Source organism: Felis catus, chromosome D3 (genome assembly GCF_018350175.1).
Source record: "Felis catus isolate Fca126 chromosome D3, F.catus_Fca126_mat1.0, whole genome shotgun sequence".
Taxonomy (NCBI): Eukaryota; Metazoa; Chordata; class Mammalia; order Carnivora; family Felidae; genus Felis; species Felis catus.
Window position 1 is genome coordinate 13,875,951 of NC_058379.1, and position 16,895 is coordinate 13,892,845.

At 49.2% G+C, this 16,895-nt stretch overlaps 1 protein-coding gene across 12 annotated transcripts in view; it reads right to left on the reverse strand.

Moving 5' to 3' along the window:
• Positions 1-1,818, reverse strand: part of TESC (tescalcin) — a 42,109-nt gene extending 40,291 nt beyond the window's left edge. For 11 of the 12 annotated variants that reach the window (XM_045041089.1, XM_045041083.1, XM_045041088.1 and 8 more), the window contains exons 1-2: positions 1,631-1,772; positions 973-1,042 (exon numbers count right to left, since the gene is read on the reverse strand). In XM_045041089.1, the coding sequence (XP_044897024.1) occupies positions 973-1,042; positions 1,631-1,757 (197 nt within the window). In that variant the 5' untranslated portion in view covers positions 1,758-1,772. Of the gene's footprint in view, positions 1-972; positions 1,043-1,630 lie in introns of all 12 variants that reach the window. The other variant, XR_006587604.1, reaches the window with a different exon arrangement.
• Between the last annotated feature and the right edge of the window lie 15,077 nt (positions 1,819-16,895).

Genomic DNA, 16,895 nt, shown 5'->3' on the forward strand with positions numbered 1-16,895 from the left:
GGGTAAGGAGGACAGTTTAGGGCATTCCTCCTCATAAAGAAATAACCTGGGGTGCCTGGGTGGCTCAGTCGGTTGGGCGTCTGACTTCGGCCCAGGTCATGATCTCACAGTTTGTGAGTTCGAGCCCCGTGTCGGGCTCGTGCTGACAGCTCATAGCCTGGAGCCTGCTTCACATTCTGTGTCTCCCTCTCTGTCTGCCCCTCCCCAGCTCATGCTCGTACTCTGTCAAAAATAAACTTAAAAACAAATAAAAAAAAAAAAAGAGAGAATGAACCTACCCAGCTTCTAAAAGATCAACATTAAACATGCAATGTAGGGGGGCACCTGGGTGGCTCAGTCGGGTAAGCATCTGACTTTAGCTCAGGTCATGATCTTACGGCTTGTGAGTTCAGGCCCCGAGTCGGGCTCCGTGCTGACAGCTCAAGAGACTGGAGTCTCCTTCCGATTCTGTGTCTCCCTCTGTCTCTGCCCCTCCCCCACTCACGCTCTGTCTCTCAAAAATAAACATTTAAAAAAAAATTTTTTTAAAGGCAATGTAGGATGGCCAGTCTGACTTCTGTCAAGAAATCAGTCTGCTGCCCGCCATCTTGCCTGAGGCCGGAACTAACAACAGAAGGAAGAAGAGTGAAGAGACCTTTAACGAGGTCTTCAAGTTACGTATACCTGAGATTCTAAGCACAGAGGCCAGGAGCGCGTCCCATCTGAGGAAGCCAGGGCAGGGTACACGTGGCTGACTGGCCCCCTGTCTTCACTCTAGACAGGCATTCCTGATGCCAACAAGTATGGCTCTAGATTGGCTCTAGAACATCTTATCTAGAGGGACCAAAAGAATGACAACTGCAAGTTTGCCACAGGAAATGGGGCCACCCAGGGGCTCTTCCAGAGTCATGCTGAACTCAGGGAAAGAGAGAGAAGAGAAATCCTCCAGGGCCATGGAGCTGCCCAAGGCCCAAACCCAACTGCAGATCTTACCGAATGGTGGGCTGGTCTCCACTCAGCTGCTTAAACCTCCGGTGGAGCTGCTCGATCTGGTCTGAGGAGACTGGGAAACAGGGGAGGGAGGGAGAGAAAGAGAGAGAGAAGACATCATTGACCGCTGAACTTGAGCCACCAGCAGGAGGCTGGTGACATTCTCCCACACTTCCCAGGCGGGCAACACCGACCACCACCAGACGAAGAAACCGACAAAGGGCGTCTCATTCTTCCTGGCAGTGCACCCCTGGGGTCATTACCTCCGATCCCCCGGCAAGACAGCCTGTGCTACGAACGGCAGCTAGCTGCCGGGACAGCACGGAAGTGAACCAGCTCACTTTCCCCTTCCCTCTAAAGGGATCACGTCCGTGTGACTTCTTCCCCTCCTGCTCCCGAAGACAGGGGTTTTCCTAGCTGAGCAAGGGGCTTCATACGGTCACGTACGGAGAGACAGAGGGGCAGGGCAGGGCAAAGGGGTTCGGGCTGCTGCTGGAAGTCACTTGGGAGACACGTAGTAGGACGCGGAAGGAGAATCTGGTGCAGCAAGGGGATTGATTGGAAGGAGAAGAAAGAGAACTTTGATCATTGCGCTGTGCAGGACGTATTTAGATCTTCCCAGTAGTTCTAGAAAACCTTAAGTACAGTTTTACGTAATTACCATTTCGGGCTGGCGGGCCGCCGTGTCTTTCCCAATAAGACGGGGCCTTGCACGTTCCGGGTTTCATAAGGGCTCCGCCCCGAGGGCCTGTTTCATGAAGCACACAGTATGGCACCCGGACCTGCATTCTCTCCCCTCATCCACGACACATCCTGCATAAGGGAGCAGATGTGCTTTTCTCTGTGGGATAATTTGCAAACTGCAGCTCAGAGCACTCGAGACCGCACGACCGGTGACTGGTGGAGTGGGGTCCATCCCCTGACCCCGCCTTCAACCTGCCTTCACTGGGTATCGCCTGCCCGCCCACATATCCTGGTGCTCCAAGGCCTTGAGGGCCGGTTCCCGGGGACTATACACGGTTCAGGCAAAACTTTCCAAACAGGGGCTGGGCTGAGAAACAGCCATCCCCCCCTCCCCCCGGCTCCTCCCGGCATTTCCCATGCCCTATTATAAATGTCTTTTCTTGTTCCAGAGACAGCTAATTTCTGGGACCAGCTGGTCATCTCATTTGCTGTTGGGTTTTTTCCAAGTATTAAAAGAAAAAAATATTTTTTTTTACTTTAGAGAGAGAGAGAGAGTGTGTGTGTGTGTGTGTGTGTGCATGAGGGGGGAAAGGGGCAGAGGGAGAGAGAATCCCAAGCAGTCTCCACGCTCAGCACGGAGCCCAATGTGGGGCTCGATCCCACGACCCTGGGATCATGACCTGAGCCAAAATCAAGAGTCAGACACTCAGCCGACTGAGCCACCTAGGCACCCCCTTTTTAAGTAATTTAAGTAATCTCTATACCCAATGCAGGGCTCAAACTACAACCCCCAGATCAAGAGTCACATGCTCCACCGACTGAGCTAACCAGGTGTCCTCCTCATCTTTTTTTTTTGGGGGGGGGTCTCAGGCTCAGGTTGTATCACTTTAAGAATACATAGCTTGGGGTGCCTGGGTGGCGCAGTCGGTTAAGCGTCCGACTTCAGCCAGGTCACGATCTCGCGGTCCGTGAGTTCGAGCCCCACGTCAGGCTCTGAGCTGATGGCTCGGAGCCTGGAGCCTGTTTCCGATTCTGTGTCTCCCTCTCTCTCTGCCCCTCCCCCGTTCATCCTCTGTCTCTCTCTGTCCCAAAAATAAAATAAACGTTGAAAAAAAATTTTTTTTTAAAAAAGAATACGTAGCTCAAGGGCTCCTGGGTGGCTCAGTCAGTTGAGCGTCTGACTTCGGCCCAAGTCATGATCTCACGGTTTGTGAATTCGAGCCCCACATCGGGCTCACTGCAGTCCGCACAGAGCCTGCTGCAGATCCTCTGTCCCCCTCTCTCTGCCCCTCCCCTGCTTGTGCTCTTCCAAAGTAAATAAGTATTTTTTTAAAAAAATCTATAGCTCAGAATTCTCCAGCCTCCCTAGAAGCTGTTGGTGAGGAAATACCCCTTAGGATGGCCAACAGCTGTGAAGGGTTCTCTGTGTACCAGAGGCACATCTCCACACATCAGTGCACCTGTTCCCCATGGCACACTGGGATAGGGCTGTATTCCCATTACAGATGTAGAAACTGACTCTTGGAAAAGTGGGGTGACCGTGAGGGGCAATAACCACCTTTCTGGAGGAGGACATGGCCATTCTTATCACGTGTGTATCAGCAAGGACATCCGAATACTCTCCATGGCTGAGCGATTGCAGTCCTGGGCACACATCCAACAGAAATGCACCCTTGTGCTCGTCAGAAGAGGTACAGAAAAGAAGGAGAGGTTCACAGCAGTGCGGTTCCAACAGCCTTAGACTGGAACCTATCCAAATGCCCGACAACGGCAGAATCAACTGTTGAGGTGCAGTCTACTCAAGCAATGGAATAGTATACAGCAAGGAAAACGAGCAGGCGGTGCGTGCCATAACTTGGGTGAGCTTCAGAAACATAAAATCAAGGAAGAGAAGTCAGATGCGAAAGAGCAAGTATGTTAGGATTCCATTTAAATGGAGCTCGAAAACGGGTAAAAACTCCTCTGTAGTGTCAGAAGTCGGGATGGAAAGGCTGCGCACAGTAAGATTCTACTATAGGACCTCCTGGAAAAGGCAAAACCGCGAAGACACAAGAAAGGTCTCCGTGTCCGAGTCTGGGGATGAGGAATGAACAGGCAGAGCACAGAGGGTTTCCGGGGCAGTTAAACTACCCCGTGGGTCCCATCATGACGGACACACGTCGCTGAACATACGTCCAAACCTGCAGAAGGTGCACCACCACAGGTGAACCCTAATGTGAACAATGGACTCCGGGCGATAATGAAGTGTCGATACAGGTTTATCGACTGTATCAAACGTTCCACACTGGTGGGGGCCACGGATAAGGCGGGAGGCTATGGCACATGTTGGGGTGAGGGCATAGGCGAAAACTAACTTCCTCTGAATTTTGCTATGAACCTATCTAAAACTTGTCTGATAATAGGAATGACAAGGTAGTGCCTGGGTGGCACAGAGAGTTGAGTGTCCGACCGTTGATATCGGCTCGGGTCATGATCCCAGGGTCATGGGAGCAAGCCCCACGTCAGGCTCCACATGAGCATGGGGCCTGCTGGAGATTCATTCATATTCATTCTCTCTCTCTCTCTCTCTCTCTCTCTCTCTCTCTCTCTCTCCCCCCCCCCCCCCACTCATGCACTCTCTAAAAGAAAAAAAAGACTTTAAAAAATATAATAAAAATGATGATGATGTTGTCTTATTTTTTTTTTAAAAAGCCAGAAGAGTGGTTGCTCCCGAACGGGGAGTAGTGATTTGAATGGGGCGTGAGGGGCGCCTCTGGGTAGTGGGAATATTCTATTTCTTCATCCAGGTTCAGGTTACACACACGTGTGCTCAGCAAGGACATGGAACTCTATGCTCACGGGTGATGTACTTTTCTGTACCTGATATTACGATAAAAGGTTTACCAGAAAATTTCAGTGATTCTACCTGGCAGGAAAAAATAAATCCAACGAGTACAAAAGACGAATACATAAATGTGTCCACCCGTGGATTCTTAACAGCTTAAAAAATGGACTCAACCTAAGTGCTCACCCAAAGCAGATTGGTCAAATATTTTACGGAATGCTTAGCCAATTAAAAAAAAAAAAAAAAAGCAAGCTGCTTTTGAGGAGTGACAGTTATATATCGGACATGAAAATACGTTCCACAGAGAATGTTTAAAAGTCAGGGCGCCCGGGTAGCTCAGCTGAGGGTCCCACTCTTGATATCAGCCTCAAGTCATGATCTCATGGTTTGTAAGTTCGAGCCCTGTCAATGCAAAGCCTGCTTGGGATTCCGTGTGTGTGTGTGTGTGTGTGTGTGTGTGTGTGTGTGTGTGTGTCTCTCTCTCTCTCTCTCTCGCTCAAAATGAACTTTAAAAATTTTTTTTTTAATTTTTTTTTGGGACAGAGAGAGACAGAGCATGAACGGGGGAAGGGCAGAGAGAGAGGGAGACACAGAATCAGAAACAGGCTCCAGGCTCTGAGCCATCAGCCCAGAGCCTGACGCGGGGCTCGAACTCCCGGACCGCGAGATCATGTCCTGGCTGAAGTTGGACACTTAACCAACTGCGCCACCCAGGCGCCCCTGAACTTTAAAAATGTTTAAAACAGCTTGCTATGGGGTGCCTGGCTGGCTCAGCAGGCAGAGCCTGCCCCTCTCAGTCTTGGGGTTGTGAAGTCAAGCCCCACACTGGGCATGGACCTTGCTTAAAACACAACTGCCTGCTACAAAAATAGCATGACCTCATGCTGGGGAAAACATGTAGATATACACAAATGTATAGAAGTAGTGAAAGAAAATCCGGACTCCCTTTCCCCAAAATAATAATAGCAATTGTCTTTCTCAGTAGAGGGATTAAAGGCTTTGTTTTGGTTGAATTCATCTATATCTTCTAAATTTCCTCTAATACACAATGCATATTTATTAGTCATGTAATGAATATTTGAGGCACACAATACGGTAGCACATGGGACAGCCGAAGGATCTCGAAAATATTGCTACTGATGAATCATCTGTTAGCTGAGTACCACGTCCTGGGCACACGTGGTCCTATTTAACCCTTACCATGACCGTATAATGGAAGGACTGCTCCCATTTTCCAGAAGAGCAAACTGAGGATCTGAGGGGTTAGGTGACTTGAAGGTCAGGCCCTAAACTTGAAAGGGAGACCCAGGATTTAAGCTCAGTTTGTCTGGCAGAACGTGTGCGGTTTTATGTTCGTGGGTTACCGATCAAAGGCAGCCCAGCTCTCAACCGCATATCAAAAAAAAAAAAAACCCCAAAAACAAAAAAACAAAAAAACAAAAGCACACGGATGAGAAATAACCATAGAAATTGCAGCCACACGTGTGCTCCTAACATTGCATGAATCCATTTACAGGAGATGCTCAGGTAGGCAAATCCAAACTAGACCAGGGCTTGCCTGGGGCTAGGCAAGGATGGGGAGTCATGCTGATAGGCACTGAGCCTCTTGGGGGAGGGCAGGGGGGAGGGGAGCAAAATGTTCCAAAGTTAGATTGTGAGGGACGCCCAGCCCTGTGATTATACTAAAACCCGAGTACACTTTGAATGGGTGAGATGTAGGGAACGTGTTACGTCTCAAAAGCGCCATCAGGAAAATGAATTACGTGCCTAATCCCGGGAACCACAGCAGTCCACGTCAATTGAGCGCTGACTGTGTCAAGGGCACTGTGTCAGCCCTACTCACACAACCCTCTCGTCAATCCTATCGGCTAGGGATGGTGTGTACCCCCATTCTAGAGACGGGAACACCGAGACGTGCCCACGCTCACACAGACAAGAGGTGGTGGGCACGCCAGAAATCAGAGACCAGGTTTGTCTAATGAAATTCCGGCGAATTGCATCCAAAGCGCACGCACGGGTGCCCACACCCTTCCCTGTCGTGCCTGACTGAAAGCAGAGGGATGAGGAAAACAGCTTCCCATTTCTGGTCCCGTCTTCGGCACCCAAATCCCCTGAGCCAAGAGCTCGGAGCTCAACTCGGGGAAGCCTCCCCGGGCTCAGGGACTGGGAGAAGGAACATCCGAGGCCTCACGAACTGACTTCTGAAGACCTCACGCGCTCTCAGGTCCCGGGGTCCCCCAGAGGATGTGTCCTGTGGGCACCTGTGTGCACCTGTGTGCAGAGCGCCCTTGGGGGCTCCAAGGACGGAAGCTCTTCTAGTCTCCCTATTCCTCCCTCAGCCCTTCTCCAGGTCCCCAGGCGGTCACGGGTGCTATGGAGACAAGAGGCAGAGTCACTTGGGTGCCTGGCACGTTGACCTCGTTATCTTTGGTTTTAGATTTCAGCCTGAGGGTTGAGGTCACACCCTTCCACAGGCTGGTGGGGGTTTAACTGGCCCAATCTGTGTGTGTGTGTGGTGTGTGTGTGGTGTGTGTGTGGTGTGTGTGTGGTGTGTGTGTGTGTGTGTGTGTGTGTGTGTGTGTGTGTGTGTAGTCCAAGCTGGGACCGGAGGTGTGAAACTGTGTAAAATACACACCAGCTTCCAAAGACTTAGTACAAAAAAGAATGCACACAGTCTCCATAATTTTTATATTGGTCACACGTTGAAATATTTTAGAAGTAAAATATTAAAATTAACTGTATCTTGTTTCTTTTCTAAACATGGCTACTACAGGGGCGGTGCCTGGGTGGCTCAGTCAGTTGAGCGGCCGACTTCGGCTCAGGTCACGATCTCTCGGTTCGTGGGTTCGAGCCCCGCGTCGGGCTCTGTGCTGTCGGCTTGGAGCCTGGCGCCTGCTTCGGATTCTGTGTCTCCCCGTCTCTCTGCCCCTCCCCCCCTGCTCGTGCTTTCCCTCAAAAATAAACATTACAAAATTTTTTTTAAAGCATGGCTACTAGAAAACGTAGAATTACATATGTAGCTTCTGAAAACGTTTAGAATTATTCCGCCTTGCATTATAATTTGCACTGGACAGTGCTGGTATCTGCTTTTAACCAGCAACTTGATCCCTAGGAACAAATACTGAGGAACTGAGACGACTGTACAGAGATAAACAGGTAACCGTCATCATCCTGGCCTGTTTAAAACAGTAAAAAAACTGGGTCACCTGGGTGGCCCGGTCAGTTAAGCACATGACTCTTGACTTCAGCTCATGATCTAACTGGGAGACAGAGCCCAGCGTCGGGCTCTGCACAGACAGCGTGGAGCCTGCTTGGGATTCTCTCTCTCCCCCTCCCCTGCTCATGTGCACGTGCCCGCTCTCTCTCTCTCCCTCCCTCTCTCTCTCAAAATAAACTCATGGGACACCTGGGTGGTTCAGTGGCTTAAGCATCTGATTCCTGATTTCAGCCCAGGTCACGATCTCATGGTTAGTGGGTACCAGCCCTGCGTCAGTCTTCATGCAGAGCCTGCTATGGATTCTCGTGTGCTCTCGCTCTTTATCTGCCCCTCCCCTGCTTGCATGCTCTTTCTCTCTCAAAATAAACTTAAAAAAAAAATCTATAAATAAGTATGTAAATAAGCAAACTTTAAAATTGGGGAAGTGGTGAGCTATAAGGAAACGGGTTGAAATAAATCCTGGTACATCCCAAAGGCAGTATACTACAGAGCCTTAAGAAACATTTTTAAAATATTTAGGGGAGCCTGGGTGGCTCAGTTGGTTAAGGATCCGATTTCAGCTCAAGTCATGACCCCGGGTTTGAGCCCCGCTGTGCAGACAGCTCAGAGCCTGGAGACTGCTTTGGATTCCGTCTCTGTCTCCCTCTCTGCTCCTCCCTCGTTCACACTCTGTCTCTCTCTCTCTCTCAAAAATAAACATTAAAAAAAATTTTTTTTAAATATTTAGAACACAGAACAATTTTCATGGGATATCGCTAGAGGGAAAATCCAACAGGCCACAAGATCTCACGTACACGAAAGTCCGTGATGATATAGTTGTGTGCACAGGAAAAAATAGGAAAGGATGAACAAAATAGCACAGTGCTTCCAGGCGGCAGGTTTACAGGACATCCCTCTCTTCCTCTTGTCCCTTATCTTTGCTGATCGGTCCCTTAACTTTTCTGTAATTATCAGAGATGCCTTGTATAATCTTCAATTTCAACTTTGATGGCTAGGATGAAAAATAAAACCTACAGTAACAAGCGCCGGTGAGACTGCGGAGAAACTGACATCCTCGTGAGCTGCTGCTGGGAATGTCACACGGTGCAGCCACCGTGGGACACAATTCCGTGGATCCTCAATAAATTAAAGACAGATTCACCACGTAATCCAGGAATCTTCCTCCCAAACACGTACCCGAGATACATGAAAACCGCGTCCGCACAAAAACCCACAAACGAGCGTTCACAGCGGCACCATTCACGATAGCCTAGAGGGAACAACGCAAACGTCCAACGATAGACGAAACTATAAACAAAACGTGGTCTGTCCACACAGTGGCATAGGAATCGGTCACAAGCGGAACGAAGCGTGGACACGTGCTCCAACATCCATGAACCCTGAATACATAATGCCAAGGAGAGAAGCCGGACGCAGCCACGTATCGTAGGATCCCGTGTATGTGAAACGTCCGGAGTAGGCAAATCTCGCCACAGAAAGATTAAGGGGTTGCCAGGGTTCGGGGTCGAGAGGAATGTGGAGCGATGCGGACACGGGGTTTCTGCCTGGTCCTGGCCTCCCCTGTCGGGCTGTGGGAGCCACCTTACAGCCTCGCTGTGCTGAGCAAGGGGTCACCGGGCAGGAGGAGGGTCGCGTAGACCAGGAGGTCAGAGACAACCCTCAAGGAGGTGGAGGTAGGAGACCCAGAAAAGGGGCATGAAATCCCTCACGAGGCCCAGCCTCCCTCATCTGACTCTGGAGGAGATCGAGCATCAGCCTTCACCACACCCACTATGGGGTGGCCAGGATCACTTGAGCCTGTATCTCCAGGGGCCCGAGTCTGGTGGCAAAGGACACCTAAAATAGCGCTTGGTCCTTCCCAAATCCACGCTGGCTCCCAGGGGTGTGGGGAGACCTGACTGACTCCCTCTGAGGGATGCTGTTCACTAAGAGACATTTACTGGGCGCCCGGTAGATGCTGGGGGTACAGACACGAGCAGAGACCTTATCTACTGGAAACGCACGTCACCTCCCTGGGGTCCAGGGTAAGAAATGTGGTGTCAGCATGCCAAGAAGCACCCATAGGGAGCTGATGCCCTGTGGGATCCTGAAGGCTGAGGGCCAGGCCAGGGAGGGCAGAGCTCAGGAAGCCCCGGGTTCTTCAGCCCGGGCAGAAGGCAGGCTGAGGACAGCGGAGAAAGGAGGTAAGTAGTGGTAGTCACACATACTGAACTCAAGCATTCAGACCTCACCCTGAGTTTACATAGGATGCTAAGGGAAGAGACAAGATCGCATGTGCCTGGTGACAGTATGCAGGGTGGATGCAAAGGACAGGATGTAGGGAACCCGCTGAGGGGTCGGCAGGTGTAGCCGTCCGGGGGTGGGGGTGGGGGTCTCAAAACACAGTTGCAAGGACAAGGGCGGCTGACATTATGCACCTGATCTCTCCAGGGGCTCTGCAGGAGCCACACTGCCTCCCCGTCTCCCCAACCGTGCCGCCCTGGATGCAGGCCCCAGGACGCCAAGTGGCATCACTGGGAAGGTCTCGGTGGCTTCCAGGGCCCCCAAAGCTCTCTGGCTTGCCATGTCCTGACAGACCGGCCAGGACTCAACCCAAGCACCAGCCAAAGTCCCCAAATACAGAGGTGAGCCAGGCCAGACAGAAAGGTGAGCTAACAACATCTCTGCCAAGAGCTGCTGGCTCGGTCCCCAGCTTCCCGTCCCACTAAACTGTCCCCGCCTCCCCCGGAATACAGAGATCACAAGAGTACCACCCTCCTGAAGCTGTCCACACCCCGGAAAACAATCAGAGTCGCAGACACGCCATGCGCGATCCCCGGAGGGTAGGGACACCCAAGCGTGCATCAAGTGGTCGACAGATGAACCAAACGGGGTAGCCCTACGCAGCCCCACATCATCCTACCACAGAAAGGAAGGAAGCACGGACACCTGCTGCAGCACAGACGACCTTGAAAACAGGATGCCAAGCACCCAAGGCCACCGCTGTAGCCTGCCATTTACATGGAGCATCCAAAAAGGCGAGTCCACGGGTTCAGAAAGCAGATTTATGGTTGCCACGGGCTCTGTGCGGGGGGATTTCAGGGGCAGCTAATGGGCACGAAGTTTCTTTTTGGGGGGGGGGGGCGGCGAGGATGCCCTGGAACTGATGGCCGCACAACACCGTGGATGCGCTTAACTAAGCCAGCGAACTGTAGGTTCAAAAATGGTGACTGTGGGAAGTTTTAGGTTGTGTGAGTCTTTCCCCAATTAAATAAAAAAAAATCAGGGGCACCTGGGTGGCTCCATGGGTTGGGCGTCCGACTTCGGCTCGGTTCGTGATCTCGGGGTTCGTGAGTTCAAGCCCCACATGGGGCTCTGTGCTGACAGCTCGGAGCCCGGAGCCCGCTTCGGATTCTGTGCCTCCCTCTCTCTCTGCCCCTCACCCACTCGCATTCTGTCTCTGTCTCTCTCAAAAATAAACATTAAAAAAATAAATAATAAATAAATAAATAAACATTAACAATTTTTTTTTTTAATTTTAAGAAAATCACATATATTTTGCACCGGACCCAGCGGGAAGAGCTGAGACACCAGAGTTGCCACTAGGGCTATGACGATGCCCTTAAAGTAATAACCCTGTGGTGCCTACTCTGCTCCTCCGAGGTCTCCCAGCTCACTCACAGGGGAGGGAAGAGGCAACTGCACGCTGCCTGGGGCTCCAGCCAAAGCAATGACTAATCCTGGGCCCCGGGAGGGAGGTGGGGGGAGGAGGGCTAAGAGTGGATGGAGACCTCCACAGCCTGGAAAGGGACCAGCCCGTCGTACAGAAGATGCTTCACGTGGCTTCACGGACGCCCTGCTTCCGTCCTTCCCCTGCGCCACACGCTCAGTGTGTACCCATCAGGGACCACACCTCACCGCCGGGATTTGTAAATAAACCAGCGATGCAGGGCGCCTGGGTGGCTCAGTTGGGTAAGCGTCCCAACTCGTGATCTCAGCTCAGGTCATGATCCCGCAGTTCGTGAGTTCGAGCGCCGAATCGGGCTCTGCGCTGGCAGCACGGAGCCCACTTGGGATGCTCTCTCTCCCTCTCTCTGCCCACTAGCCTCCCCCCGCGCTCATGAGCGTGCTCTCAAAAATAAGCAAACTTAAAAAAAAAAAAAACCCACAAAGACGCACTCGGCATTGAGAAGGAAATTATCAAAGCCAATTCTAATCTCCAAAGCAGAAGTAGGAACAAGGAGGTCCGCTACTGGCTTTTATCCAGCACCTTCGAACCCTTTTCATGCCAACTTCAACTCAGTCTCTAAGTTACGAGCCAAGGAACTCCTGGGAGGGGCTGCCCCTGGCCCCGGCCAGCACGGGGATGGCTTTTATTTTAATCTCAAGTATGGAGGGTCTCCTAAGGATCTCTGTGGGTATCTTTCCTCACGGAATGAATCTTCCATAGCAGAAGCTGAGACAGAATGAAGGGGCTTGACTTTGGAAACTATCCTCCTCCCAGGAGCAATGAGGCACCTTGGCACCCGGTCAGAGTGGGTGAGCACGACTCTCAGAATCACACAGCCTGGGCTTTGCTCATCTGTGCTCACCTTCCTACTGCTGTGCGCTTTGCCATTTGCCCGATCCCAGCAATAACTGCCATGTGGTAGCATTTACTCAGAGGCAGGAGCTGCTCTGTGCCCAAAGTTGAGGATGAGGGGGACAAGGAACATGTATCATTTGTCACTAAAGAGACAAAGAGGTCTCTGTTGTAATAAGAAGACTAAAGATGGGGAAGGCGGGTGGGGGGAGATGCGAGTGAACCAGCAGAGATTTGAAGAGTGGGCGTCTTTCAGAGCATCCAAGGAAACAAATGGCTTCCCACATCCTTCCAGAACTGTCTTCAACTCCAGAATTAGATGGAGGCCAAATCAAGCGGAGACAGGCTCACCGAAAGCAGGAAGGCTTATTAGGTAAAGAACTCCAGTTCCTGCTACGTGGAACTAACCCAGACCCTCCATCCCAGCACAGATCCCCGAAGCACTGGATAAAATAGGAAAAACCTCACATACACCACTAAGCTCAAAAGCAAGGGACACTCTCAAGGCCAGAAGCAAGGAGGGACGTCACACCCAGCAGGGTGGGAGTATGAGATGCTGCTGAGGTGGCCCAGGGCTGTGAGAATGGTTACAGGCTCTAACAGCTAAGGGTAGGAAGCTTCCAGCCCACTGAGTGACAGAAGTGGCCGTGGTTCTATGGAGGCTAGAAGGGAGACTCCTATCAGAAGCTGAAGCATAAAAGGCTGCTTCCCCATGGAAGATGGGCTAGAAAAAGTATTCCCTACTGTCTCCGACAATCAGCAAGGAAGTGGACTTGGCTAAGGAGGTGACCGGATGCAAGAGAAAGAGGGCAGGCCTGTGATGTACCAAGATGCCAAGTCTGTGCCATGCACAGGTGCAAGATCCAAACCCGTGTGGTGCAGGAAAGCCAAATTAAGGAATCAATGCAAAAACTGTTTCTAGACCAGTGACATCTCTAAGGTACTAGAAATAAATGAAAAGCACTGTGAGGGACCCTCATGGGAGAGGTACTTTAGATAAGCCCTTCTCCACTTGGTTTGGCCTCAGCATAAATCAGGCGTTGAAGATAGTTCCAAGAGGATGTGAAAACCAGGGGAGGCAGCCCAGTCGAACATAAGCTCATAATCAAAAATCAAACCACGCAAGCAAATGAATCACCGTAAGGGACAATCAGCAGACACAATTAACAAAAGGAAGGGCACCCTTTTTGTTTTAAATGTGTTAATAACATCACGATCTGGTGGGATTTATTCCAGGGATGCAAGGGTGTTTCAATATTTGCAAATCAATCAAAGTGATACGTCACACTAACAAGAGAAAAGATTAAAGCCTTATGATCATAACAAAAGATGCAGAAAAAGCATTTGACAAGATATCCATTCAGGATTAAAACTCTTAAGGGGATTTAGAGGGAACATACCCGAACAAATGTAACAAAGTCCATAGCCAAAAAACTCACAGCTAACATCATAGTCAATGGTGAAAAACTGAGAACTTTTACCCTAAGATAGGAACAAGACAGGGTTGTCCTCTCTCACCACTTTTCTTCAACATAGTAGTGGAAGTCCTCCTAGCTGCAGCAGTCAGACATGAAACAAAATGAATTCCAGTAAAGTTGTAGGATACAGAATATACAGAAATCTGTTGCAATTGTATACACTAATAATAAAGTGGCAGATAAGGAAATTAAGAAAACAACCCCAGGGGCGCCTGGGTGGCGCAGTCGGTTAAGCGTCCGACTTCAGCCAGGTCACGATCTCGTGGTCCGTGAGTTCGAGCCCCGCGTCAGGCTCTGGGCTGATGGCTCGGAGCCTGGAGCCTGTTTCCGATTCTGTGTCTCCCTCTCTCTCTGCCCCTCCCCCGTTCATGCTCTGTCTCTCTCTGTCCCAAAAATAAATAAAAACGTTGAAAAAAAAATTAAAAAAAAAAAAAGAAAAAAAAAAAAGAAAACAACCCCATTTATAACTGCACCAAAAAGAATAAACTTAACCAAGGAAGGAAAGACATATACTGTGAAAACCATAAGACGCTGATAAATGAAATTCAAGAGGACACAGATAGGAAGATATACCATCTTCATGGATTGGCAGAATATTGTTCAATGTCTCTACTACCCAAAGTAATCTATAGATTCAAAGCAATGCCTATCAAAACAGCAAAAAGCATTTTTCACGGAACTACAACAAATCAGCCTAAAATTTGTATGGAACCATGAAAGACCCGAAATAGCAAAAGCAATCTTGAGAAAGATGGACTTACAGGTTCCAGATTTCAAAACCTACTACAAAGCTCTAATACTCAAAACAGTAGAATACTGGCAAAAAAAAAAATAGACACCTACGTCACTGCAACAGGAACAAGGGCCCAGAAATAAACTTATGCTCCTGTGGTCAATTAATCTATGACAAAGGAGGCAAGAATACACAATGGGGAAGAAACAGTCTTTCCAATAAGCAGTGTTGGGAAAACTCGGACAGCTACGTGCAAAAAAAAAAAAAAAAATAGAACTGGACTACTTGCTCACACCATACCCAAAAAAACAAACTCAAAATGGGTTAAAGACCTAAATACGAGACCTGAAACCATAAAAGCCCCAAGAGAAAACATAGGCAATAATCTCTTGGACATCAAGCTTAGAAACAAATGGGACCACTAAACTAAACTGAAAAGCTTTTGCACAGCAAAAGAAACCATCAACAAAACCAAAAGGCAACCTACCAAATGGGAGAAGATATTTGCAAATGGCACGTGCAGTAAGAGGTTAATATCCAAGGTATATAAAAAACTCATACAATTTAACACCAACCCCCTCCCCACCCATGTCGAACAATTCTATTTAAAAAACAAGCAGAAAGGGGCGCCTGGGTGGCGCAGTCGGTTAAGCGTCCGACTTCAGCCAGGTCACGATCTCGCGGTCCGTGAGTTCGAGCCCCGCGTCAGGCTCTGGGCTGATGGCTCAGAGCCTGGAGCCTGTTTCCGATTCTGTGTCTTCCTCTCTCTCTGCCCCTCCCCCGTTCATGCTCTGTCTCTCTCTGTCCCAAAAAATAAATAAACATTGAAAAAAATTTAAAAAAAAAAATAAAAAATAAAAAATAAAAAACAAGCAGAGGACCTGAATAGACATTTTTTTCGCAAAGAGAAAAGATGGCCAGGGGAGCCCGGGTGGTTCAGTCAGTTCAGTGTCTGACTTCGGCTCAGGTCATGGTCTCGAGGTTCATGAGTTTGAGCCCTGTGTAGGACTCAGCTCTCAGCGTGGAGCCCATCTAAGATCTTCTAACCCCTCCTCTCTCTGCCCCTTCCCCACTCGTACTCTGCCTATCTCCAAAATAAACATTAAGAAGATATATAAGAAAAGTGACGGCCATCAGATGTGAAAAGATGTTTAATATCATTCCTCAGGGAAATGCAAATTTAAACCACAATGAGAGATCACCTCACACCAGTGAGAATGGTTAATATCAAAAAGACAAATGAGTGGTGGTGAGGGTGTGGAGAAAAGGGACTCTCGAGCACTGCCGGTTAAGAATGTAAATTGGCATAACAGCCTTGGAAAACAGCATGAAGTTTCCTCAAAAAAAAAAAAAAAAAAATCACACGAGCCATTAATTCCACTCCTGGGTATTTTACCCAAAGAAAATGGAAACACGAATTTGAAAACACACGCACCCCTATGTTTCTTGCAGCACTATTTACAATAGCCAAAATACGGAAGCACCCAAGTGTCGCCGACAACAAGATCCGACAATACAAGATCTAGGATGGACCTAGAGGGAATTAGGCGAAGTGAAATAAGTCGGAGAAAGACAAATACCATAGGATTTCACTGCTATGTAGGATCTAGAAAACAAAACAGACTCTTGAATACAAGGAGCTGGTAGTTGCCAGACAGAAGGTGTGGGAGGAGGAGTGGGTGAAAGGGATTAAGGGTCACAAACTTTCGGTCACAGAGATGAAAGGTAGGCGTGCGGAATAGAGACAATACTATCGTCATGACACTGTACGGTGATAAACGGCGACCACACTTACTGTGCTGAGCACTGAGTTATGTCCAGAATTGGCAAATCATTAGGTCACTTACTAACATTGTATGTCAATTATACTTCAAGAAATTTTTTTCAATAAAAAAATCGGGGGGGGGGGGGCCTGGGTGGCTCAATTGGTTAAACATCCGACTTTGCGCGGGTCGTGATCTCACAGTTCGTGAGTTCAAGCCCCACGTCGGGCTCTGTGCTGACAGCTTGGAGCCTGGAGTCTTGGAGCTTCAGATTCTGTGTCTCCCTCTCTCTGCCCCCTCACCTGCTCACACTCTGTCTCTGTCTCTCAAACATAAATAAACATTAAAAAAAATTTTTTTTTTAAATCGGGGCGGGGGGGGGGTGGGGCATGCCTGGCTGGCTCAGTCGGTAGAGCACCTAACTCTTGACCTTGGGGTTGTAAGTTTGAACCCTATGTTGGGGGTAGAGTTTAAATTTTTTCTTTAATTTTAACAAGGAATGGCACCACAAGAGGGTGAAACAGAAGAAACTCTGTAGTAAGTGTTAAATTTTTACAAATAATGAAAGAACACTATGACAAAAGCAGTGAGTTTGAAAACCATATAGAACTCATAATGTTTTAAGTTTTGTTGAGAAATAGCGTGCACACACAGGAGCAGGGGAAG